The following is a 27,030-nucleotide window of genomic DNA, read 5'->3' as shown; positions in this document are numbered from 1 at the left end:
ATCATTCTGAACAGTCCTAAACTCATGCATCTGCAAAACTCCCAGCCTTGCTCATGATTCAGCACTACACCAATTGGTTTAATTATTTATTTACTAGCTAACTAAAATGAGAAAACTGGATAACATCCACACTTAATACATGAGAAGAAAGTCCCTAGCAGACTGACAATATGATGGCTTAATACACAGCGATGAAGAGTGGGAAAAAGAGAGAGACAGAGAAAAAGGGACACTAATCCGGGTACATTCTATAACTATTCTCCCACTAATCATATACTTTGCACATGAACCGCCGCCCGTTTAGGAAGGAGGTGGTTTGGCCTTTCAGCGGCACGCTTGTAAGGGTTCCGGACCCGTCTCTTCTACTGTTGTTCACTCTGGAAGACAGCCAGCCGTGTCGACGATTCCCATTGGTGATGATTGTCGGAGAATAGGGTGATTTGAGACTCGTAGTAGGATGGGATGGTTTGAAGCGTAGTAGGATGGTCCCTCTTAGATTTGCTTCCCTCGATATCTGACTTAGGACAGCTAATCAGCCGTACCAGTGATTGTCTGGTAAGTGAGCTTCTAGCCTACACATTATGCAGGGTTCAGGATTCAGACCACTATGGACATGAGCTGCAGCTCACTCTCTCTCTCGGGTCTAAAAGAAGGTGAGTTTATTTCTTCACAACGTGTTAAGGTTCAAAGTTCCAACCATTTCAAACATGTAGCTAACACCTCATGTTTCCTGGTCGGACGTTAACTTCGTTGGCAATGCTTTTTATGCACTCTCGTCAAAAGGGGATTGTTACGTCGGTCTGACACCCTCCCTGACCACATTCAGGGCGTGGCTACTTACTATAAACAGTTAATAGGAGAAAAAAATCACATTCATATCTTAACAAAACTACTTTCATAATTTGTCATATTATATGCCCAATGTATTGGATGGAAACTTGACAGATAAAGGGGATATACTTTCCAAGATACAGTTTTCGTCCATGCAATTTTAATGACATCACAAAATGAAAACCCATGTGACATTCATTTTTTTCTATAGTTCCTCACTGAACATTCCCCACATTGTTATGTTAGAAATATTGTTCCAGTATCCACTTTTAACCGTGTTTTAACCGTGTTAGTTTTTCCATTTGAAACTCTATCTGTGAAACAAAGGCATTCCTTTGTTGACACTAAAGGGTGAGAAAGAGCCCACCCTTCTCCTGTAATTTACAACACGGTGCGAACTGTCAAACCGGCCCAGTCCTCTCCTCCCCCTTTCTGTGGGTGAGAGAAGGTCTGGTTATTGTCAGTCATTGCCAAGCTGATCTGACCCATTGTGATCCTCACAGGACAGTCATGACAGTTTGTATCGACAGATGTAGCCTATTAAATATCATTATAGAATATCCTTAAAATGCATCCTCCAATTGCAACGTCTGCCTATGCCGACACAAATGTGACCCGTTTCAAGAAACTAGGCGCATATGTCGCTGGTCACTACTTCACAGGATAGCCGTTTTAACTTTTTTTTTCTTCATCAAAATGCGTTTTTTTTGGGGCAGAAATGCCTTCTTAAACATGTGAAAGTTCATGTGCCTGAATAACAAACGTGTATGCCATCTGTAAATACAAATAAAATTATTAAATTACGAGCCTAGTTGGTTTAGCCACAGAAAAAAACAGAAACCTTCCCGCTAGCCATGATTGGCTGAGATAATGAGTAAGCTGGACATGCTGAGAGATGAGTTTGGATTGGTCTGCCATATAGCACGCTTCTGTTTGGTTGAGCTGGTCAGTAAGTGTTGGTAATCCTGTCTAACGCAACTTTTTAAAAATCAAATCAAACTTTATTTGTCACATGCGGCGAATACAACCTTACCGTGAAATGCTTACTTACAAGCCCTTAACCAACAATCCAGTTCGAGAAAGAGTTAAAAAAATATTAACCAAATAAACTAAAGTAAAAAATAATAAAGTAACACAATAAAATAACACTAACGAGGCTATATACAGGAGGTACCGGTACCGAGTCAATGTGCGAGGGGGGTACAGGTTAGTCGAGGTAATTTGTACATGTAGGTAGGGGTAAAGTGACTATGCATAGATAATACATAGCGGGTAGCAGCAGTGTAAAAACAAATGGGGTTCAATGTAAATAGTCCGGTGGCCATTTGATTAATTGTTCAGCAGTCTTATGGCTTGGGGGTAGAAGCTGTTAAGGAGCCTTTTGGTCCTAGACTTGGCGCTCCAATACCGCTTGCCGTGTGGTAGCAGAGAGAACAGTCTATGACTTGGGTGACTGGAGAATTTGACAATTTTATTGGCTTTCCTCTGACACCGCCTGGTATATAGGTCCTGGATGGCAGGAAGCTTGGCCCCAGTGATATGCTGGACAACGCACTACCCTCTGTAGCGCCTTACAGTCAGTTGCCATACCAGGCAGTGATGCAATCAGTCAGGATGCTCTCGATGGTGCAGCTGTAAAGTTTTGGGGGATCTGGGGACCCATGCCAAATCTTTTCAGTCTCCTGAGGGGGAAAAGGTGTTGTCGTGCCCTTATCACAACTGTAATGGTGTGTTTGGACCATGATAGTTCGTTGGTGATGTGGACACCAAGGAACTTGAAACTCTCAACCTGCTCCACTACAGCCATGTCGATGTTAATGGGGAAAGGTTCGGCCCGCCTTTTCCTGTAGTCCACAATCAGCTCCTCTTGCTCACATGGAGGGAGAGGTTGTTGTCCTGGCACCACACTGCCAGGTCTCTGACCTCCTCCCTATAGGCTGTCTCATCGTTGTCGGTAATCAGGCCTACCACTGTTTAGTCGTCGCTTCTTGTTTGTTGTTATTGGTGTTAGCGGTACTATCTCCATCAACATTAGCTGAATATTCCAGGAATGTTTTTTTAGAACAACTTCTATTGCTCTAACGTTTTATTGCTGAAGTATGTTTAGGGGACGTTATTGGAACCATCATGTCATAATGTCACACTATAACTTTATGAGACCATTGTAGGAATATTTCCTGCTTGTTGTTATGGGTGCTTTGAATAACATATCCATCAACATTAGCAGAACGTTGATGTAATATTTCCTCAGAACCACTTCTATTGCTCCCTAATTTTGTTGCAGCAATATGTTCTAAGAACATTACTGGTATATTGTGTTATTACATTACCTGGAAACCTAATGAGAACACATTTTTGAAAATGTTTGTTTTTGGGATGGTTAATCCTAATGTTATATAAAACCTAACTAATTTAATGGACATCTTAGGTAATGTTCTGGTAATGTTCCCGGTTTCTGGAATGGTTCTTACTGGGGTCAAAGGGTCAGACAGTAGGACAGAGAGAGAAGAGAGAGAGAGAGTATTTTGCATGAAAAGGGCCTTTTCTTCTGAGTGTGTCTTTCTCTTTCTCTTTCTCTCTCTCTTGCTCTCCACTTCTCCCCAGAGAAGAGATGGCTTTTAAGTTTAACCCACTGAGAGCTCTTCAATTAATGTTAATGGCAGATGGAATTTTGCTGGCCATATTCTAGAGACGTTTTATTGAGAGTACACACCATTCCATAGAGACAAGAGTGTATACGAAAAGGAAATGTGTTTAAGGTGAATGGTGGAATTCATTATTTGAGAATGAATGTTGTGACGTGGGACGGTTCCGTTTATTCATCATTTCATCCCTCAGTGAAGTGAAGTAAGCTCTCCTGTATATTGCACAACTCTAGTGTGTGGATTATTACTTGCGTGCGTCAAGCTGCAAGCACCAGGGGAAGTTCCAGTAAGCCAGGACTGCTACCAGCCAGTTTAGACAATCATGAGTCTTGCCAGAAAAGAGAAACAGACTCATTTTGGCCATTTCACAAATCTTTATGCGTAAGAAAAATGCAACAGAAATGGCAGTTCTTTGGGCGTCACTTAGTTATCGCGTAAAACAATATTAGCTATGTCCTTTCCTTTAAAAGGGTTTAAAACACGTCTCTCTCTCCTCTCATATTTCCAATCTGCCCCTCAAGCCTTAAATGTTCAAATTCTATTCTGCAGTTAAACTGATTTAGAAAGCATAGTGTGTTTACATAGTGTGTTTACATGCGTTGTAGCCGAAAGTCATTTTGTTGTTCTCCAATTGGCCTGGTGATCCTAACTGACCTAAGACAGGGAATTTTTACTAGGATTAAATGTCAGGAATTGTGAAAAACTGAGTTTAAATATATTTGGCTAATGTGTATGTAAACTTCCGACTTCAACTGTATATATCAGATCAGCACAATAGAAAGGCTACATGAGCAATTATGTTTTACTAAGAGTGGTACGTTTAAAAAGGGCAAGAGAGCGCAGTGACCCTGAACGGACAATCTGTTTCTCGTTCATAGAAGAGAGTTTAAATAAAATGTTCATAGCTAGCGCTTTGGTCTCTGCTCGTACAGCACAGATGTCTGCTTTTCATTTGCCTTCAGGTTAATTTCTCCACAACATTTACTAAACATAAATATAAAGGCAACATGTTAAGTGTTGGTCCCATGTTTCATGAGCCGAAATAAAAGATCACAGAAATGTTCCATACGTTTACACCTCTGTTAGTGAGCATTTATCCTTTGCCAAGATAATCTATCCACCTGACAGGTGTGACATATCAAGAAGCTGATTAAACAACATTACCATTACACATGTGCACCTTGTGCTGGGAACAATAAAATGCTACTCTAAATGTGCAGTTTTGTCACACAACACAATGCCACAGATGTCTCAAGTTTTGAGGGAGCGTGAAATTGGCATGCTGACTGCAGGAATGTCCACCAAAGCTGTTGACAGAGAATTTAATGTTGATTTCTCTACCATAAGCCGCCTCCAACGTCATTTTAGAGAATTTGCCAGTACGTCCAACCGGCCTCACAACCGCAGACCATGTGTATGGTTTCATGTGGGCGAGCAATTTGCTGATGTCAACGTTGTGAACAAGGTGGCGGTGGGGTTATGGTAGGACCAGGCATAAGCTACGGACAACGAACACAATTGAATTTTATCGATGGCAATTTGAATGCACAAAAACATAGTGACGAGATCCTGAGGCCCATTGTGAGACCCATTTTTTTTTAAGGTGTCTGTGACCAACAGATGCATATCTGTATTCCCAGTCATGTGAAATCCATAGATTGGGGCCTAATGAATTTATTTAAATTGACAGATTTCCTCATATGAACTGTAACTCCGTAAACTCTTTGAAATGTTGTGTTTATATTTTTGTTCAGTATACATTTGTGTGGTGCCAGCAGAGCTTGGAATTTAGTTTTACACATCTTCCTATAATTCCGTTTTCCATCCAAGCTTAAGACATGAAGGAGCATTTTAAATGAATGATGGATCGTTGAAACATTGACAACCGGCATTTAGGATGAAGGGGAGAAGTGAAGCATGTTGTGCTCCCTAATTTCACATGCAGATTGGTCACACTTTTCATTTCTCCGTCATTAAACGCAGCCATCCGAGGAGTGAGGATTTTTTATTTCATTTTTTACTGTTCATTCCTGTCTCTTAAATTAAACTCCAACTTGACTACTTACTGCAGCAAACTTGATCACATGGATCACATGTAATTCAAGTTTATGTGCCTGGTTTGTTGGTCCCATCTGTTTTCCATTGAGGCTCTGTTATATGTCCTATAAGTAGCTATTGGTTGCCAAAGTGAGCTCAATAAGCCAGCTGCTGTCAACAATCCACACTGCTGCTGTGCCTCTGGCCCTCTGACACACAGGCCGGGTTTTGGCTAGGTGAGACGAAAAGCAGCACAGTGCACACATACAGCCATGCTCCATCTAACCTAGACTCACAAACATTTTATTAATACAGTCATGCTGTTTCAGAGCCATATTGTACTCATTACTCAAGAGACACAGGCCAGGCACATAAAAAGCATCCTAGTACAAAACTGAGGTAAGATGCTGCATAGAACTCTGGGTAAACATTTTTTCAGATGTGTCAGATTTGTGCATCGGACGGACCAATCAGGTGGTCTGCTCATGTATTTATGTTGTGAACAGTTGGTGGCTCCAGTTCAGTTCACTTCCAATGAAATATGAAATGACCTCACTAACACCCCTCTGAGTCATGAAAACAACTTCAGGGTGACAGAGTCAAATCAACAATGAGAGTGAGAGTAAATATAGTAGTGCCTTGAAGATGTGGCGGGCTGCAATGGGCTGCAGCGGGCAATGCTGTGGCACAGTGAGACAGAGAGACCTGTGTATTGTGATCCCTTACAGTAGGCCCCAGTTTTGCCAGGACAAAATCAGGGTGTGATGAACACATGCCAGGAATATCTCACCAAGCCGAGGGGTGAGCGACTACAGCAATGGTGTTTGGCCAGAGCAGGATGAGAGAGAGAGAGAGAGAGACTGAATAATGCCCAGGGATGGAAGAACTGATTGACTGTGGGGAGCCTGTGGCCTCGGAATATTCAGCTCAGAAGACAGGGGACAGTAGTACAGACTGGTATCACTTATTTATTTTCTTTCCAAAACACTTGAGTGTGCTGTCTCTGACCAACTCTCTTGCTATCTCTATCAGAATTAACTTCATGACCCTAACCAGTCAGGCTTCAAGACGGGTCACTCAACCGAGACTGCTCTTCTCTGTATCACGGGTGCTCTCCGCACTGCCAAATCTATATCTCTATCCTCTGTTCTCATCCTCCCTAGATCTATCCAGGCTCCCAAGTGGCACAGCAGTCTAAGGCATTGCATTTCAGTGCTAGAGGCCTCACTACAGACCCTGGTTCGAACCTGGGCTGTATCACAACCTGGCCGTGATCGGGAGTCCCATAGGGCGGCGCACAATTGGCCCAGCGTCGTCCGGGTGAGGGGAGGGTTTGGCTGGGGTTGGCCGTCATTTTAAAATAATAATTTGTTCTTAAGTGACTTGTCTAGTTAAATAAAGGTTAAACGAAAATAAAAATCTGCTGCCTTCGACACTGTGAACCATCAGATCCTCCTCTCCACCCTCTCAGTGCTGGGTGTCTCAGACTCTGCGCACTCTTGGATTGCATCCTACCTGGCAGGCCGTTCCTACCAGAAGACGTCGGAGCGGACTGCCATTCAAACTTTCCCACCAATTCGTTGTGAATGCTGTATCCTATTTTATATCCAGCACACAAGAGCAAAGTGCTTATTTCCTCAAATAGATATATATATATATATATATATATATATATATACACACACACACAGTTGAAGTCGGAAGTTTACATATATCTTAGCCAAATACATTTAAACTCAGTTTTTCACAATTCCTGACATTTAATCCTAGTAAAAAATCCCTGTCTTAGGTCAGTTAGGATCACCACTTTATTTTAAGAATGTGAAATATTAGAATAATAGTAGAGAGAATTATTTATTTCAGCTTTTATTTCTTTCATCACATTCCCAGTGGGTCAGAGGTTTACATACACTCAATTGGTATTTGGTAGCATTGCCTTTCAATTGTTTAACATGGGTCAAACGTTTCGGGTAGCCTTCCACAAGCTTCCCACAATAAGTTGGGTGAATTTTGGCCCATTCCTCTTGACAGAGCTGGTGTAAGTGAGTCAGGTTTCTAGGCCTCCTTGCTCGCACATGCTTTTTCAGTTCTACCCACAAATGTTCTATAGGATTGAGGTCAGGGCTTTGTGATGGCCAGTACAATACCTTGACTTTGTTGTCCTTAAGTCATTTTGCCACAACTTTGGAAGTATGCTTGGGGTCATTGTCCATTTGGATGACCCATTTGCGACCAAGCTTTAACTTCCTGACTGATGTCTGAGATTTGTTGCTTCAATATAACCACATAATTGTCCTTCCTCATGTACCCATCTATTTTGTGAAGTGCACCAGTCTCTCCTGCAGCAAAGCACCCCCACAACATGATGCTGCCACCCCCGTGCTTCACCGTTGGGATGGTGTTCTTCGGCTTGCAAGCTTCCCCCTTTTTCCTCCAAACATAACGATGGTCATTATGGCCAAACAGTTCTATTTTTGTTTCTTTAGACCAGAGGACATTTCTCCAAAAAGTACGATCTCTGTCCCCATGTGCAGTTGCAAACCGTAGTCTGTCTTTTTTTATGGGGGTTTTGGAGCAGTGGCTTCTTCCTTGCTGAGCGGCCTTTCAGGTTATGTCGATATAGGACTCGTTTTACTTTGTATATAGATACCTTTTCACCTGTTTCCTCCAGCATCTTCACAAGGTCCTTTGCTGTTGTTCTGGGATTGATTTCCACTTTTCTCACCAAAGTACGTTAATCTCTAGGAGACAGAATGCGTCTCCTTCCTGAGCGGTATGACGGCTGCGTGGTCCCATGGTGTTTATACTTGCGTACTATTGTTTGTACAGATGAACGTGGTACCTTCAAGCATTTGGAAATTGCTCCCAATGATGAACCAGACTTGTGAAGGTCAACTATTTTTTTTCTGAGGTCTTGGCTGATTTCTTTAGATTTTTCCATTATCAAGTAAAGAGGCTCTGTTTGAAAGTAGGCCTTGCAATACATCCACAGGTACACCTCCAATTGACTCAAAGGATGTCAATTAGACTATCAGAAGCTTCTAAAGCCATGACATAATTTTCTGGAATTTTCCAAGCTGTTTAAAGGCACAGTCAACTTACTGTATGTACACTTCTGACCCACTGGAATTGTGATACAGTGAATTATAAGTGAAATAATCTGTCTGAAAACAATTGTTGGAAAAAATAATTGTGTCATGGACAAAGTACATGTCCTAACCAACTTGCCAAAACTATAGTTTGTTAACAAGATATGTGTGGAGTGGTTGAAAAAATATTTTTAATGACTCCAAGTGTATGTAAACTTCCTACTTGAACTGTATATATACAGTGTCTTCAGAAAGTATTCAGACCCCTTGACTTCTGTTAGGTTACAGCCTTATTCTAAAATTGATTAAATACTTTTTCCCCTCATCAATCTACAAACAATATCCCATAATGACAAAGCAAAAACTGATTTTTAGAATTTTTTGCTAATTTATTTTAAAATAAAACTGAAATATGACATTTACATAAGTATTCAGACCCTTTACTCAGTACTTTGGTAGCGATTATAACCTTGAGTTATCTTGGGTATGATGCGACAAGCTTGGCACACCTGTATTTGGGGGAGTTTCTCCCATTCTTGTCTGCAGTTCCTCTCAAGCTCTGTCAGGTTGGATGGAGAGCGTTGCTGCACAGCCATTTTCAGATCTCTCAAGAGATGTTCGATCGAGTTCAAGTCCGGGCTCTGGCTGGGCCACTCAAGGACATTCAGAGACTTGTCCTGAAGCCACTCCTGCGTTGTCTTGGCTGTGTGCTTAGGGTCGTTGTCTTGTTGGAAGGTGAACCTTCGCCCAGTCTGAGGTCCTGAGTGCTCTGGAGCAGGTTTTCATCAATGATCTCTCTGTACTTTGCTCCGTTCATCTTTGCCTTGATCCTGACTAGTCTCACAGTCCCTGCAGCTGAAAAAAATGGATTAAATAAAACAATTTCCTCAGCAATCTACACACAATACCCCATAATGACAAAGCGAAAATTGTTTTTTTGAATTTTTTGCTAATTTATTATATTAAAAAAGATATACCTTATTTTCATAAATATTCAGACCCTTTGTTATGAGACTTGAAATTGAGCTCAGATACATCCTGTTTCCATTGATCATCCTTGTAGTCCACCTGTGGTAAATTAAATTGATTGGACATGATTTGGAAAGGCACACAGATAAGGTCCCACAGTTGACAGTGCATGTCAGATTAAAAACCAAGCTTTGATGTTGAATGAATTGTCCGTAGAGCTCGGAGACAGGATTGCAGCGGTCTAAGGCACTGCGTCTCAGTGCTAGAGGCGTCACTACAGACCCTGGTTTGATTCCAGGCTGTATCACAACTGGCCGTGATTGGGAGTCCCATAAGGCGGCGCAATTGACCCAGCGTCATCCGGGTTAGGGTTTGGCCGGGGTTGGCCGTCATTGTAAATAAGAATTTGTTCTTAACTGACTTAAATAAAAGTTCAATAAAATAAAGATTGATGGGTCCTTTTAGGGGTGTGTGTGTGAGTTCTCTAATTCTCTCTAAAGTAGCCTGTCTGGATTCCATTTAATAAGAGAGGAGGAACAAATAATATAACTGAAATGAGCATAACAAAATTGTAAAAAGTTAAGCAAATCCTGATGATCAGCATAAATGATGTGCAAATGATGACAGGTGCAAGTTTTGCATTTGTTTTCTTATCAACGGGACACAACTGAAGCAAACTCAGCTCGATTGATTCTTGTAGTCTAATATTTTCCATATCATTATTTCTCTCTTTCATTATGGAGTCCTCTCTAGCCACGTTGAACAACATGATCTTGCATTGACACCGCCTTCTCTCAAGGGAATTACCTCGCCGGGTCGTAACGGTATTGTTTGTTGTTATTCTTAAAATTCTAATCTTGTGTGCAGCCTATGTTCCATTACGTTGTCATGTTTCCAACTGCCAATCAGCAACTATGCCGTAAATCCGTCTGTTTGGCGAATTACATGAGTGGCAAGGAGTGGAACGTTAGCTAAAGAGACTGGTACCCAGACTAGCTAGTCAGAGAGGGAGAGGTTTACCACTCTAGAGCCTACATCAAAGTCTACGTGACAAGCTGCTCATCCATAGGCCTACCGACTGGGTGGCCACCCCGTGACCCGGTTGGGTATTCATGTGATGTTTGAGCTGAACCCCATCCAGTGGGGCAAATATTACACGGTGAAATTGTGCCAACATATGCAAGGAATGATCCATCTCAGTGTTTTTTATTTAGTGAAATAGGAATTCATTAAACTGTCATATGTCAACGATCAGTTAAAAATCAATCATAAAGCAATAACATCTGAGAGCTTTGACATGTGGTCATGTTGTAACCTGAAGTCCATTAAAGAGCAAAAGGAAGTCCAAATTCGAGGTCTCTGGGACATCAGGTAGGGTTAACCTCTCAATCTCTACAGACAGAGGGTACAGCCAGGCCAAGTAGCAATCTGTGGCTGAAGACATTTCAGGGATTTTAGAAACCAAATTCTTGTTGCAAATAATTTAATGATCATAGCACTTTCCCTCTAATAGCACTTTCCCGGCAGAGAGGTAGAGAGCTTTGATGTCTAGAATGTCAGAGATAAAGCAAAACTCTCAGGTACAGTATGCTCTTAACATGTCAAAAAGACTTTAGATAGCACCATCAAACCTTTTGGGATCACAAATATACCTTTCATCTGTCTTTATCACAAGGATAATGTATTTTTCGACAAAGTGATGAAAGATACACTTGTATCACATGAAAGATACACTTGTTGAACAGCATTTTGTGTAATGAAAGAAAAGCTTGAGCTGAATGTAATCATGCAGTATATACAGTGCATTCGGAAAGTATTCAGACCCCTTCCCTTTTCCAACAGCATCCTTGAGATGTTTCTACAACTTGATTGGACTCCACCTGTGGTAAATGCAATTGATTGGACATGATTTGGAAAGGCACAAACCTGTCTATATAAGGTCCCACAGTTGACAGTGTATGTCAGAGCAAAAACCAAACCACAAGGTCGAAGGAATTGTCCGTAGAACTCCAAGACAGGATTGTGTCGAGGCACAGATCTGGGGAAGGGTACCAAAACATTTTTGTGGCATTGAAGGTCCCCAAGAACACAGTGGCCTCCATCATTCTTAAATGGAAGAAGTTTGGAACCACCATGACTCTTCCTAGAGCTGGCAGCCCGGCCAAACTGAGCAATCGGAGGAGAATGGCCTTGGTCAGGGAGGTGATCAAGAACCCGATGGTCCCTCTGACAGAGCTCCAGAGTTCCTCTGTGAAGATGAAGGAACCTACCAGAAGGACAACCATCTCTGCAGCACTCCACCGATCAGGCCTTTATGGTAGAGTGGCCAGACAGAAGCCACTACTCCGTAAAAGGCACAACAGCCCGCTTTCAGTTTGCCAAAAGGCATGAACAAGATTCTCTGGTCTGATGGAACCAAGATTGAACTCTTTGGCCTGAATGCCAAGCGTCATGTCTGGAGGAAACCTGGCACTATACCTATGTTGAAGTGTGGTGGTGGCAGCAGCATCATGCTGTGGGGAAGTTTTTCAGTGGCAAGGACTAGTAGACTAGTCAGGATCGAGGGAAAGATGAACGGTTTAAAATACAGATACATCCTTGATGAAAACCTGCTCCAGAGCGCTCAGGACCTCAGACTGGGGCGAAGGTTCACCTTCCAACAGGACAACGACCCGAAGCACACAGCCAAGATAACGCAGGAGTGGCTTCCGGACAATTTTCTGATTGTCCTTGATTGGCCCAGCCAGAGCCCGGACCCAATCTAACATCTCTGGAGAGACCTGAAAATAAAGGGTCTGAATACTTATGTAAATGTGATATTTCAGTTTTTTTTTTATACATTTGCTAAAATTGCTTTGTCATTATGGGGTATTGTGTGTAGATTGATGAGAAAAAACAACAACAATTTAATCAATTTTAGAATAAGGCTGTAACGTAACAAAAAGTGGAAAAAGTCAAGGGGTCTGAATACTTTCTAAATGCCCTGTAGTTCCCTCTACCCCATCTCTTATAATAGTGTTTCCTCTCATTCTACAGGTACTATGCCATCTGCTGCCAGCCACTGGTCTACAGGAATAAGATGACACCACTGAGAGTGGCTCTTATGTTAGGAGGATGCTGGGTAATCCCCACCTTTATATCCTTCCTACCCATAATGCTAGGATGGAACAGTATCGGAATAGACCATTTGGTGAGTAATAACACATTTGTCTGTGTCAATGTGCATAAACACTTTAGATATTTGATAAACCATTCAGTGGAACAGGATCAAATTGAACTTTATATGAAACCACATTAAGTGTTTTGTTTAATGTGCTACCTACATGTATATCATAACTAATTCCATAGGATGTCAATGAGACAAAGAAACACCTCCACGCAACCAAAAGGGTTTTAGTGTATATCTGGTCAACGTGCTGTAGGATATGTGTAAAGCTGTTTCAGGCTATCACCTTTTCAGACTTGCTTTAGTCTGTGTCTAGGATAGGATACTGAGTACGTAATAAGCATGTCGTCCAATCTGAACGCATTTTGTCGTCCAATCTCCCGCTACTGCTCATAATAAAACAATGGCAGTAAGTGAAAGCTCAATGAAAGGCATTGGCTGAATGATACTGTGTGATAGTAATGCTAAAACGAAACAGCAGGGAGTCTGGATTGAAATGTCAGACCCAATTCTACTATATACCAACCCAAAACAAATGGACCGGGGGAAAGACTGATGTAATGAAAAGCATGGGTAGAGAGTCGGTAACTTATTATAGTCATGAATAGTCATGAGCGCTAAGCTTATGTTTCTCTGGAAGAACTTTAGATTTGTTTAATCGGAGGACATGTTCAGCACTGTTGCTACTCTTGCTAGGAGTGGCCGTCCTGCAAAGATGACTGCAAGAGCACAGCGCAGAATGCTCAATGAGATTAAGACGAATCCTAAAGTGTCAGCTAAAGATTTACAGAAATCTCTGGAACATGCTAACATCTCTGTGGACGAGTCTACGATGCATAAAACACTAAACAGGAAAAAGCCACTGCTGTCCCAAAAAAGTTTGCAAAAGTGCACCTGGATGTTCCACAGCGCTACTGGCAAAATGTTCTGTGGACAGATGAAACTACAGTGGAGTTGTTTGGAAGGAACACACAACACTATGTGTGGAGAAAAAAAGACACAGCACATCAACATCAAAATCACATCCCAACTGTAAAGTATGGTGAAGGGAGCATCATGGTTTGGGGCTGCTTTGCTGCCTCAGAACCTGGACAGCTTGCTATCATCGACGGAAAAATGAACTCCCAAGTTTATCAAGACATTTTGCAGGAGAATATAGGCTATCTGTGCACCAATTGAAGCTCAACAGAAGTTGAGTGATGCAACAGGACAACGACCCAAAACACAGAAGTAAATCAGCAACAGAATGGCTTCAACAGAAGAAAATACGCCTTCTGGAGTGGCCCAGTCAGAGTCCTGACCTCAACCCGATTGAGATGCTGTGGCATGACCTCAAGAGAGTAGTTCACACCAGACATCCCAGGGATATTGCTGAACTGAAACAGTTTGATAAAGAGGAATGTTACAAAATTCCTCCTGACCGTTGTGCAGGTCTGATCCGCAACTACAGAAAATGTTTGGTTGAGGTTATTGCTGCCAAAGGAGGGTCAACCAGTTATTAAATCCAAGGGTTCACATACTTTCCCCACCCTGCACTGTGAATATTTACACGGTGTGTTCAATAAAGACATACTGTATACGTATAACTGTTTGTGTGTTATTAGTTTAAGCAAACTGTATTTGTCTATTGTTGTGACCTAGATGAAGATCAGATCAAATTTTATGACGAAATTATGCAGAAATCCAGGTATTTCCAAAGGGTTCACATACTATTTCTTGCCACTGTATCTCTCATTCTAATAATACTTTTCAGGCATGAACTCTGATTTAAGGCCAGGCACCACAGGCTAATAGGGATTTTTTTATTTCTTTACTCTCATCAGACTGAAACTTTACCAGTTGAAAGTATACATACAAGATATTATTGTATTACATGTTTTATTTATTGTAAAATTTAAATATGCAAATGAGTCAAGCCGTCCTTAAATATGCACTAATTTGCATATTACGCTAATCTGTTTTTCAACACATAGCTTCAAGGCAGACTGTTTTTTGTTGTTTTATTGTGATAAGACACTCAATGGTCAGACTTTTACAGATCAGTTATTCAAAATATTGTAATTTCATGGAATTATTTTTAAAACACTTCACATGTATGATGGATGCATATTTTGCATATATTTACACATAAAATGACACTTAAAATCAAAACGATGACAAGATATCTAAAAGAGCCTCTGTAAAAGTCTGCAAAAAAGGTATTAGGTGAACAATAGGTAAGTAAAGAAAAAAAATCAACAGTAAAAAGACAGTGAAAAATAACAGTAGCAAGGCTATATACAGTAGCGAGGCTATAACAGTAGCGAGAGTAGTCGGGCTGATTGAGGTAGTATGTAAATGTAGATATGGTTAAAGTGACTATGCATATATGGTGGTGGGTGGCGGGACACAATGCAGATAGCCCGGTTAGCCAATGTGCGGAGGCACTGGTTGGTCAGGCCAATTGAGGTAGTATGTACATGAATGTATAGTTAAAGTGACTATGCATATATGATAAACAGAGAGTAGCAGCAGTGTAAAAGAGGGGTTGGGAGGGCACACAATGCAAATAGTTTGGGTAGCAATTTGATTACCTGTTCAGGAGTCTTATGGCTTGGTGGTAAAAACTGTTGAGAAGCCTTTTTGTCCTAGACTTGGCACTCCGGTACCACTTGCCATGCGGTAGTAGAGAGAACAGTCTATGACTGGGGTGGCTGGGGTCTTTGACAATTTTTAGGGCCTTCCTCTGACACCGTCTGGTGTAGAGATCTTGGATGGCAGGCAGCTTAGCCCCAGTGATGTACTGGGCTGTACGCACTACCCTATGTAGTGCCTTGCGGTCGGAGGCCGAGCAATTGCTGTACCAGGCAGTGATGCAACCAGTCAGGATCCTCTCGTTGTCGCAGCTATAGAACCTTTTGAGGATCTGAGGACCCATGCCAAATCTTTTTAGTTTCGTGGGGGGGAATAGACTTTGTCGTGCCCTCTCCATGACCGATTGCCTATAAAGATAGGTTAATGCAATTAAAATGTACTTTCCATAAACATGACCATTTACGTCACATGAATTAAACTCTTATTCATATATCACTTCTAAACTGACAAATAAACATCAAACATACCTTTTACAAATACATTAGCACGTTTAATACATTTGTTTCAAGCAATAGAGAATATGCTTTGAATGCTGGCCTGTTCAGCAAATATGTATTTTTGGGCAAATTCTCATATTACTTTGCTCAATTTGTCACATACAATGATTTTGTATGGCTGTTGAAATGTGCAGAACATTAATCAGCTATGCCTGCCCCATATGTAAGGCCCTCTTTGAGTTGTTGCTGTTGACGCTTTACTTTCTTGACTATGTCATGGGACCTGCGCCTACGCTTGGCACGCTCCATTGAAGCAGCATCAGCTCTCACAACTCCTCTCTGATTGCTCCAGTTTCACCAAAGTGCTGACAAGCCACAATTTCTTCATCACATTTGGTATAGCAGTGGCTCCCTCGTTGAACGTGGCTACTGCAATACTGGCTGCTCCGTCAATGCGGCTTTTGCCCAACACAGTTTTGGGGCATCGCGACCATATTACAGAGTTCAGCCATTCATTTGCATTCTGGGTTCCTCCGTGCTACATTCTTTTGAGGACGTTATCGTTTGACATCCTGTAATATACAGGTACCATTTTCTGTGCAACCTCTCTGTTAAAAAATGTATGGCCTCCAAGGTTTTTGTGACAGGGTGGAGCTTCACCATTTTCTATGGTTCGCTGGTACCAGCACCAATGCACACACCTATCCCGTAGTTGGAAGTGAATCCTCTCTTGTGCCAAGGGCCATCGAAGGATACATGAATGTCTATGATGGCATCCTCATCCTCCTTCAGCAACTCTGCTATGCCTGGGTCTATATCTGCGTATATTGCTCTTTTAATTATATTTGCAGCACTCTCCATTGACTGTAGCCCTCTCTGAATCTCTGCAACTAAAATGGGGGGGGGGGAGCACTTATTATGTCTGTTGACATTACAGACATAACTGCAGTGCTAAATATCAGCATGTTGCCCTATGTAAATATTAGCATATCAGCATGTATTTCCTTTATGTAAAGGCTACAGCCCTATGACACTGTAGGCCTATGTGACAGTCTCATTGTATGGCTGTTTTCATATCACTCTGTTTTGTTAACTTTGAATACATTTTCTGGAGCAAGGAAATAAATAGTATTTATACACAGCAAGTCACTGACAATAATGGGCTACTCTCCCTTTTTTATTTACCCGTCATTCTCCTGTTATGTCTCTGAGCTGAGAAGAAAGGAAGGAATCCCTAGGACTTTGCTTATTTTCTTTAGAGCTGCATAACCAAGTCCAAGTTCATAGGCTAGAGAAGAACCATCCTCACATTCATATCAAATGCCACATCTCCCCTGGAGCACTCCTGCAGCCTGGAAGAAGTGTAAACACTCCTCCTAAATGCATCACGATCACCTTCAGTCTGCGCATTCTATCATGACATAATTACAGAATCACTAGTTGGTGAAGTCTATGGTGATTGTCAGTTAAGTGTTTAGACACTTAGGGCAAATCAAATCATGTGCAAGTTGGTTTATTTGAGACTGCTGTCTGGTTGATCGCTGCTAGTTGTCATCTTCATCACAACTAATTTGCGTCTCAACGCGCTGCTGCGGGCGACCTCCTTTTCCTCCAGCACCTGTACTGCCACTGCCTCGATCGGCGGATCAGGCAAATGTTTTCTTTCATTCAATGCTTTTCTCGCATTGGCTAACTGAGATCGTCTATTTTTATTCCCATACTGTATGTATATTCTTCGAGATCATTTTGTCTCTCTTTACGTTGATTCTTCGCGGGAGATATTTTCAAACAAGGAAGTGCTGCGCGGCACATGAGGCATTTTAACCAATCAGGTTACCGGAAAGGGCCTGTAAATGCCAGTAACAAATCGGCTGTCAGGAAATTACTAATCTTTCAGCCTCAGACAACATTTGAATTTCTCTCCTAAAATTAAGAGAACTACAAATATATTGAATAATTGGCTACAAAGAGATCTTTCTATACTTGGGAGAGTACTTCTGTCCAAGGCAGAGGGACTGTCTCGTTTTGTGTACCCCTCATTATCGTTATGTGTAAATCCAGCTACTTGTAAAGAGATCAATAAGACCTTCCTTGACTTCATCTGGAAAAATAAGTCTCACAAACTAAAAAAATATGTCCTTTCTAACAAGAGCTGAAGGCGGTCTAGAAGTGTTGGATTTTGTTGACATAAATAACACTTTCAAGATAAACTGGTTGAAAAAATGTTTTTCAATGTCTGATTCAATATGGTATTTCATTCCAAATAATGTGTTTAATAAATTGTGAGGTCTTCAATTTTTACTGAAATGTAATTATATTCCTGAAAGATATTCCTAAATTGGCTAGGTTTCACCAACAAGCTTTACTGGCCTGGAAAATATGTTTCCTGTACAATTTTCCCCCTCATAAAGCTCTTTTGTGGAATAATTCAGACATAACTGTAAGGAATAAGTCATTGTTCTACCCCAGCTGGCATGAGAGGAATATTGACTTAATATTCTCACATATGAACAATTTATAACATTGAAAGAGTTTCCAATACCTTTCAGAGAGTTTATTTCTGTGATCAAAGCCGTTCCCAGTGGTCTAACTACACTTATGAAAAGTCATCTTAATTTTGGGAATGATCACAAAGTTTATCCAGAACTCAGATTGGAAGGCGTGAGCTTACTTGAGAAATCTTGTTGTAATAAATATATAAGACAAATTCTTCATTCACAAAACCAACTTACACTGAGAGGAAAGTTTTTCTGGAACATGCTTATTCCTAACATTGTCTGGAAAAATGCATGGTTAAGGCCTTACAAATACTGTACACCAAACAAAGTTAAGGAAGTGCACTTCATAATTTTACATAAGATATATCCATGTAATTCTATGATTTCCAAATTTGTGGCTATTGATGATATCTGCGTTTTCTGTGAAAAAGAAGGTGAGAATCTGTCTCACTTGTTCTTTGAATGTAAATTTGTGTCAGAATTTTGGGAAAACCTTGCAAAGTACTTATTTAACATTATGAACACTGCCTATAATTTTAACATAAAATATATAATATGTTACTATTGCAATGAAAGCAAAACCACTGAAATGATTGTAAAATTTTTTATTCTTGTTGCCAAATACTTTATACACAATTTTTTCTCTCCAAAATTCTATACCAAAATTACCAATTTTTCTGATTGAATTTAATTATCTTATTAAAACACTAACCCTAGTGAATAACAACAAGAATAACATCTTCATGAATCATTATAATAAGATATTTTCAGAGTGAATATAATTGCACTTAAATTGTTTATTTTTTGTATTTTATTTGTATTTATATTTTTTGTATGTTTGAGCATTGTTAATACCTGTGTTTGGTTTGCTAGACATGTTTGATGTAGCAATGTAAGTTGATTTTTGTATTATGAATAAAATAAATGTATTTTTTTTTTTTATAAAAAAAATAATAAATAATAATAATAATAATCTTTCAGCCCTATGTCTACAAAGAATATAGACGTGTATGGACTATATGCTCTGGAAAACAAGCTTTTGAATGATATGATTCAACATGGAGAGTTGTAAAAATAGCAGTTGAAGTTATACATGAAACATGCTATCAAGAACGACATTTATGGTAGGTGTAGTTTGACGGAGTTGGGATAAAATTATAAGAATAAAATATTTATATACATTATTGCCGATTTATTTTTACATTTTATGAAAGTATGGAAGTTATAGTTGCAAAATATCCCAAAATCAGAAAATTGACAGATGGAAGCAACATCACAGTTTTTTGCCTGTGTTGCCTGGCTTTAAGATTATCTCAACATTGTGTTTACTAATCATCATATTTGGTCCATTGTTGAGTATGTGTACAGTACCAGTCAAACGTTTGGACACACCTACTCATTGATTTGGGCGATGAGGCCTGGCTCGCAGCCGGTGTTCCAATTCATCCCAAAGGCGTTCGATGGAGTTGAGTTTAGGGCTCTGTGCAGACCACTCAAGTTATTCTACACCGATCTCGACAAACCATTTCTGAGTGGACCTTGTTTTGTGCACGGGTAATTGTCATGCTGAAACAGGAAAGGGCCTTCCCCAAGCTGGTGCCACAAAGTTGGAAGCACAGAATTGTTTAGAATGTCATTGTATGCTGTAGCGTTAAGATTTCCCTTCACTGGAACTAAGAGCCCGAACCATAAACTGCCCCAGACCATTATTCCTCCTCCACCAAACTTTACAGTTGGCACTGTTCATTGAGGCAGGTTGCATTCTCCTGGCATCCGCCAAACCCAGATTTGTCCGTCGGACTGCCAGATGGTGAAGCGTGATTCATCACTCCGGAGAATGCGTTTCCACTGCTCCAGAGTCCAATGGCGGCGAGCTTTACACCTCTCCAGCCGATGCTTTGCATTGCGCATCAGGTGATCTTAGGCTTGTGTGTGGCTAAACCCATTTCATGAAGCTCCCGACGAACAGTTCTTGTGCAGATGTTGCTTCTAGAGGCAGTTTGGAACTCGGTAGTGAGTGTTGCAACCAAGGGCAGACGATTTTTACACGGTATGCGGTTCAGCACTCAGCGGTCCATTCTGTGAGCTTCTATGGCCTACCACTTCACGACTGTGCCGTTGTTGCTCCTAGATGTTTCCACTTCACAATAACAGCACTTACAATTGTCCATGGTGCTCTAGCAGGACAGAAATTTGACGAACTGACTTGTTGGAAAGATGGCATCCTATGACGGTGTCTCGTTGAAAGTCCTTGAGCTCTTCAGTACTGGCCATTCTACTGCCAATGTTTGTCCATGGAGATTGCATTGCTGTGTGCTGGATTTTACACACCTGTCAGCAATGGGTGGGGCTGAAATAGCTAAATCCACGAATTTGAAGTGGTGTCCACATACTTTTGGCCATATAGACCACCTGGAACAGCAACATTCTCTACCTCACAGGTGTATTCAATCCGGTTAGCTCATGGGCATAGAAATCAGAATGAATAGAACAGGCTTACAAACCTCTAACCCTGGCATTTTGGCTGGTCAACTCATGGGTAGACTTGCCTGGTATTTTATTTTATTTGTCACATGTTTCATTAACAACAGGTGGAGACTAACAGTGAAATTCTTACTTAAGGGCCCTTCCCAACAATTTAGAGAGAGAGAAAATAGAGAATAGATAACATAAAAGTAATAGATAATATAAAAGTAACACATAATAATACAATTAATAATAAATACACAATGAATAATGATAACTTGCTTATATAGATATGTACGTATAAGTAGATATGTACGTATAACTAGGAATAATGTGTAATAAACAGTAACAGCAGCGTATGTGATGAGTGAAAATGTTGGTGCAAAAATGGTTAATGCAGATAGTCTGTGTAGTTATTTTGTTTACTATATAGCATTCTTATGGCTTGGGGGTAGAAGCTGTTCAGGGTACTGTGGGTTCCAGACTTGGCACATCGGTACCGCTTGCCGTGCATGATGCCATAATTTCCATGGTAATGTAGAATGTTCATTCAGATGTTGCTAACTGATGTGGCTCATGCAATGGAATGTATTTTGTTGTAATCACAGCACAGATTGATGGGTACACTTCCTCCTTTTACTTTATGCTTTTACTTACTGTTTTGCTCCTATGGGTACACTCACAATGGCCGGTAGTCCACCCATTATGCCATCATTGTCTTGAATGGGAACACCCGCTCTATTCAATGAGGGGATTTGATTAATCTGGCCCGGGCGCCTGGGAGGCGTCGGGCGCCTGGGTAGGTCACGCCTCCCAGGCGTGAGCCAGCACATGGAGTAATGAGTAGGATTCTGCGGGAAGATCTTCTCACATCCTCTCCTCGTCTCCTTTTCTAAACACATTGGATGAGAAAGCCAGAGGTCTTCTGGCTTTCTCACCCAATGTGTTTTGAGAAGGAGACAGGACGCAAAGAGTATGCAATTGGGATCTTCCGTGTGTTTGACATAACCCCACACTCCTCAACTTTCCTGGGATCCAATGTAGCTACTGTTGGGGTCAGAGTAGTTAGATGTAACTGTTGCCACCACAATGGCTGGGAGTACCCGTCGTTGGCCTCAACCTAGATGTTATCCCCTCAGCATCCACTCCAGGGTGATCCGATAAGAGAGCAGTCTGTATTGTCTACTCTAGAGAGACAGAAAATAAATACATACAAATGTTATATACAACAATCAGGAAAATAAATAGGCCTAGGCCTGTGAAACATAAATATAACAGGCTCAGGGATCATTTAGCATATTCCAGAGCGAGTAGCAGTTTGGATTAAGTGCCTTGATCATGGGCACATATACAGATTATTCACCTTGTCGGCTCGGGGATTCGAATCATCAACGTTTTGGTTACTGGCCCAAAACTTTAACCGAAAGGCTACCTTCCGCAATGCTATCGACTTGATGGCTCTCTTGGTCTTGTATACTTGAAGACTGTATAGCCAACTCATTGTTCAAACAGTGTTAGTGGTCAGGTGAGGCTGTTTTTCTTCCTCTCGTGTGTGGGTTTACAGGCTGATTAGGATATTATTGGTATGAAATATAGACTGGCAGCCGCAAGCAACATGTTCTTCTCTACTACCACTATTGACGTTATACTTCTTACAATGTTTGGTAATATAAATGATTGTTTTTGTAGACCCAGATTGGGAGGTGCGCGTCCCATCACATTCTATTTCTATAGCGCACATCCACTCGTTCTAGACACTGTTGACCTAGCCAGCGTGTCATCATTGTCTGACAAACTTGAAGGGGACTACAGTAGCCAATGACATTATCGGATGTAGGCAGGATACTTGAAAATATAGTTGGAAAGGTGCCATTAGGTAGGCTATTTATTTTCATCTTAGGGAGTAATATAAATATCCTGTAAGTAATATTAGCCAAAACATTTACTCTTCAGAGAGCTTCCTATTTGGACCGTCAGGTGTGGCACGTTGTTTCCAGTTGATCCTCGGCATTCTGAAGAAATTCTTCAACACACTATTGATGATAGACAAGAAATCGGAGTGTTTAGTTACGTATGCACCATCTTCTGCTGCATCGCCAGTCTGATGTTCTACCTCCTCCGTTCTCGGAACACGATGGTCCCATTCTGGACAGCCCAGACATTCACTGTCTGTTGGTAAAAGGTACAGTAGGTATCTCCCTCAACTGACACATCAGTCACCGTGCGTTCTGGGAAGAGCCTGTGTTTCCGGAACATTTGTTCGCTCCTGTCCCTCTCTAGCTCTTTTCTCTTGGTCAGCCCACAAATGGAACAACTCAGCCTCCGTATACTCCGGCTCAAACCGAAGAATTGTGCCAAGAAAGTCATTACAAGGACTATTGCGGTCAAGGGAGTCCAGAGCAGTGTGTTTGGGAGGTACTTATGATGGACTTTGAAGTTGTATGGGGTTTCTATCGGTAAGGCGGGAGTAGAATCAGCTTATTACCTACGTCTAAATAATCAAACAATGGACCTAAAAACTATCTGTGGTACTGACAAATGACTAGGCAAGTGTTATAAAGGGCCAAGAAGTATTTTTAGGTGAACTTGCATTTTAAGTGACTTTGAACAGTGTATGGTAGTAGGTGCCAGGAGCACTGGTTTGAGTGTGTCAAGAATTGCAACGGTGCATTTTTTTTTAACGCGCAACAGTTTTCTGTGTGTATCAAGAATGGTCCACCACCCAAAGGACATCCAAACAACTAGACACAACTGTGGGAAGTATTGGAGTCAACATGGGGAGGCATCCTTGTGAAACACTTTTGACACCTTGTAGAGTCCATGCCCCGATGAATTGAGGCGGTTCTGAGGGCAAAAGGGGATGCAGCACAATATTAGGAAGATGTTCCTAATGTTTTGTACACTGAGTGTATATAGGTCTACACATTGCAAGTGACCACAACTATATACCTAGAAATGAGACTCAGCAAATCAGTAGGTCAAGCAGAAACACATCTCCAGGCTCAGTCGTTAGTATCTCTGCCAAAGCTTCATCAAACGAGAGGGCCCAGTCGATATACTAATGCATGTATAAACAAATAAACAACAAGCTGTGAAAGAAGTTGAGTACATGAGGCAAATGGCCAGATCTTCTGACAGGTCCCCTCGGAGAAGCTAATTCGTGGTTTGATATCAAATGTATATATATTTTTTGCTTTTCAGGGGAGCCTAATTCACAATGGTGCCCTGAGTACCAACATTTAGGGAGAGGCGAGATCTATTTCTAAAAAGTAAGCCCACTTTAGATCTTATCTTTTTAACTAGCTCATACGTATGTTTTTTAAACATGAAATCTTTGTCAATCCAAATGCCCAGATATTTATAGTTAGGGACCCGATTTGATGGGAGAACCACCCAATGAATAAATATGTAGTCCATTTGAAACATTTTTGCTAGAATTAGAGAACAACATGTATTTACTCTTGCCCACATTAAGTACAAGTTTTAAACCAACCAGGGCTTTCTGTAAGATAACAAGTTCAGATTGCAGGTCTGACATAGCCTGGTCAACAGTTGGGGCGATGATATACATAACAGTGGCGTCTGCATACAGATGAATATTACACGTTTTAACAGATAGACCAATATTATTTATTCAATATTGCCTCCTGAGCCAGGACTAGCTAATATGTTACCGACTGGGCTCAGACGTCAATTCAACATCTATTCCACGTTGGTTCAATGTAATGTCATTGAAATGATGTGTTAACAACGTTGATTCAACAAGTGTGTGCCCAGTGGGTAGGACGCTAGCCCAGTCAAAGCTGCCTCCCCAATGCAGATGTAGTTCCTGTTGATAAAAAATTAAAATATGCGTTGCGTATATCTTCCGATCATAGTGTCATTTATTTTCTCCTGACAGAGCGCAAAACGCTTTGGATTCGTAGGCAGTAGGCACAGATGTGATGTGACAGTGGCCCGAGGTTCTGGCAGGGTGCCGATAGAAGACAGTGATGAATGATCAGTTCAGAGAACCTCTTCTTTCCCAGTCTGAACCTAGTCAGTCTGCTCAGGAAAGAGCATTGATTGGAGATTGGTTTGTGCACTGTTCATCATTGCACTCATACTTAAGTTTCATTGTTTAGAAAATCAACTTAATCATCAGTAGCCTACAGGACTCCACTGTAAAATGGTGGACTACCCTGACAAGCTCATCCTCTTACCATGGAAATAATTAATTGCCACAATTTGTCATTGAACGGTATTGTCCTCATCCATATCAACTTGTCATATCATACACCTGTTCTCAGAATTATTACTGTACTGTATTTGTGAAACTAAAGTTCCATGAACTGACACACTAACTATGTATGTATGTGTTTTTCTTCTGTGTGTGTGTGTGTGTGTGTGTGTGTGTGTGTGTGTGTGTGTGTGTGTGTGTGTGTGTGTGTGTGTGTGTGTGTGTGTGTGTGTGTGTGTATGATATGTGTGGTGTTACCACATCCCAACCCCTTGGTAGATAGAGGAACGGAAGTTCAGCGGGGATGCAGCCAACTCGACGGCGTGTGTCTTCATGGTCAACAAGCCCTACGCTCTGACGTGTTCCGTGGTGGCCTTCTACATCCCTCTGGTTCTGATGGTACTGGCCTACCAGCGTATCTATGTGACTGCACGGGCGCACGCACGACAAATCGGCGTGCTGCAGCGGGCAGGGGGCGCTGCCGCCTCGGCAGACAGCGCCGACCACCAGCGCAACCACCGCATGCGTACGGAGACCAAGGCGGCCAAGACTCTGTGCATCATCATGGGCTGTTTCTGCCTGTGCTGGGCCCCCTTCTTCATCACAAACGTGGTGGACCCCTTCATAAGCTATACAGTGCCCGACCAGCTGTGGGCAGCGTTCCTGTGGCTGGGTTACATTAACTCCATGCTCAATCCCATTCTCTATGCCTTCTTGAACAAGTCCTTCCGCCGTGCCTTCCTCATCATCCTCTGCTGTGGGAGAAAGCGTTACAGCGTCAGGCGGCCATCCATACTAGGGCCAGGGCCCCCCTGCTCGGCCACACAGATCAACGGCTCCACACATGTGCTCAAGTAAGTGCCCTCCTTACCTACGTACCCGAGAGCCACTCTCTAACTCTCTACAGCCCACAGATACTCTTCAGATGATGTTTGCCTCAGCTTGAGATTTTGTTATTAATATGTTGTTTCCAATGGTAAGGAATGGGGTCTTAGGCAGGTGGATGAACTGTAGCTTACATGACCACCATGCACCTGCCATAACATTCCCACCATGTTCCAGGACCTGAGTGACATATGACTTTATTACTTTACACAGATTACCATCTACTGTACAATAGACTGTTTGCTTTCCCGTTATACTTGGTGAGTTAGAGACTTACGGTCAGTCTCTGTCATGTTGCTTTAGTAGTACATTAAGCTCCTGTGTTATTACATTTGAGTCATTCATCCACCCAACTGTCTAATTTTAGAATTCTCAGACTATAATGGGAAACACTATAGCTCCGTCCAAACTAAGCATAATTTATTTATCCCCTTGGCTTCTTCTAGAGAGTTGGCCTGATGTATGTTGCAATACATGGCTATAATGCAGAGGGTCACTACTAAACCATTGCATGACAGGAAGTTCTCTCTTTTATTACTTAATTTACCCTATGACCAGTGGTCCCTGCTAAGTCCCAGCTAGCCCATATCTCAGACAAGCAGCTAGTTCTTATGAAGATACAGTCAAGTTGGCTACATTCCAACTCTCCATTGAAGCGCTCTCTCTTAAGGGAATCTCTATCTACTTGTGTTGCTGGAGTAGAATGACTGGGAGAGTCAAGAAAATAAGCCGTCATGATTAATGTGTATAATATTATTACCAATGAATCACTGATGCCCAGCTCTCCTCTCCTAGATCACTACTCTGGGTCATTAGACAGGTAAATGATGGCCATAAACATAGCCATTGTTGGTTAAGGGCTTGTAAGTAACCATTTCATGTGACAAATAATATTTGGTTTGATCATTTAGTCCATAACTGCTTTTCCCAGACAGAAATCGTACAAAACAAGAGACTAATTACACGATGTACTAATTCAGACGTTGTTGCAGGAAAACTAATGTTCCCAACTTTTCACTTTTGATGTGTTTATTTTGTTGCGACAGTTAGATGAATGTTATTGCTATAGCTGAGCGCTTGTATTAAATCAACAGGAAAAAGACGGAGTCGATATGTTAACCGGCATAATGAAGAAAAACTGCTTCCTTAATATT

General features: G+C 41.4%; 1 protein-coding gene across 1 annotated transcript in view; it reads left to right on the top strand.

Annotated features, from left to right (window-relative positions):
* LOC120047505 (5-hydroxytryptamine receptor 4-like) overlaps nucleotides 1–25,849 on the top strand; it is a 33,117-nt gene extending 7,268 nt beyond the window's left edge. Inside the window, exons 3-4 of the mRNA XM_038993036.1 lie at nucleotides 12,608–12,761; nucleotides 25,271–25,849. Of these exons, the coding sequence (XP_038848964.1) occupies nucleotides 12,608–12,761; nucleotides 25,271–25,849 (733 nt within the window). The remainder of the gene's footprint in view (nucleotides 1–12,607; nucleotides 12,762–25,270) is intronic.
* The last annotated feature ends 1,181 nt before the right edge of the window (nucleotides 25,850–27,030 follow it).

The sequence above is a fragment of the Salvelinus namaycush genome, chromosome 5 (genome assembly GCF_016432855.1).
Source record: "Salvelinus namaycush isolate Seneca chromosome 5, SaNama_1.0, whole genome shotgun sequence".
Classification (NCBI taxonomy): Eukaryota; Metazoa; Chordata; class Actinopteri; order Salmoniformes; family Salmonidae; genus Salvelinus; species Salvelinus namaycush.
The sequence above is the reverse complement of the archived record's forward strand: the minus strand, read 5'-3'. Positions and strand labels throughout refer to the sequence as shown.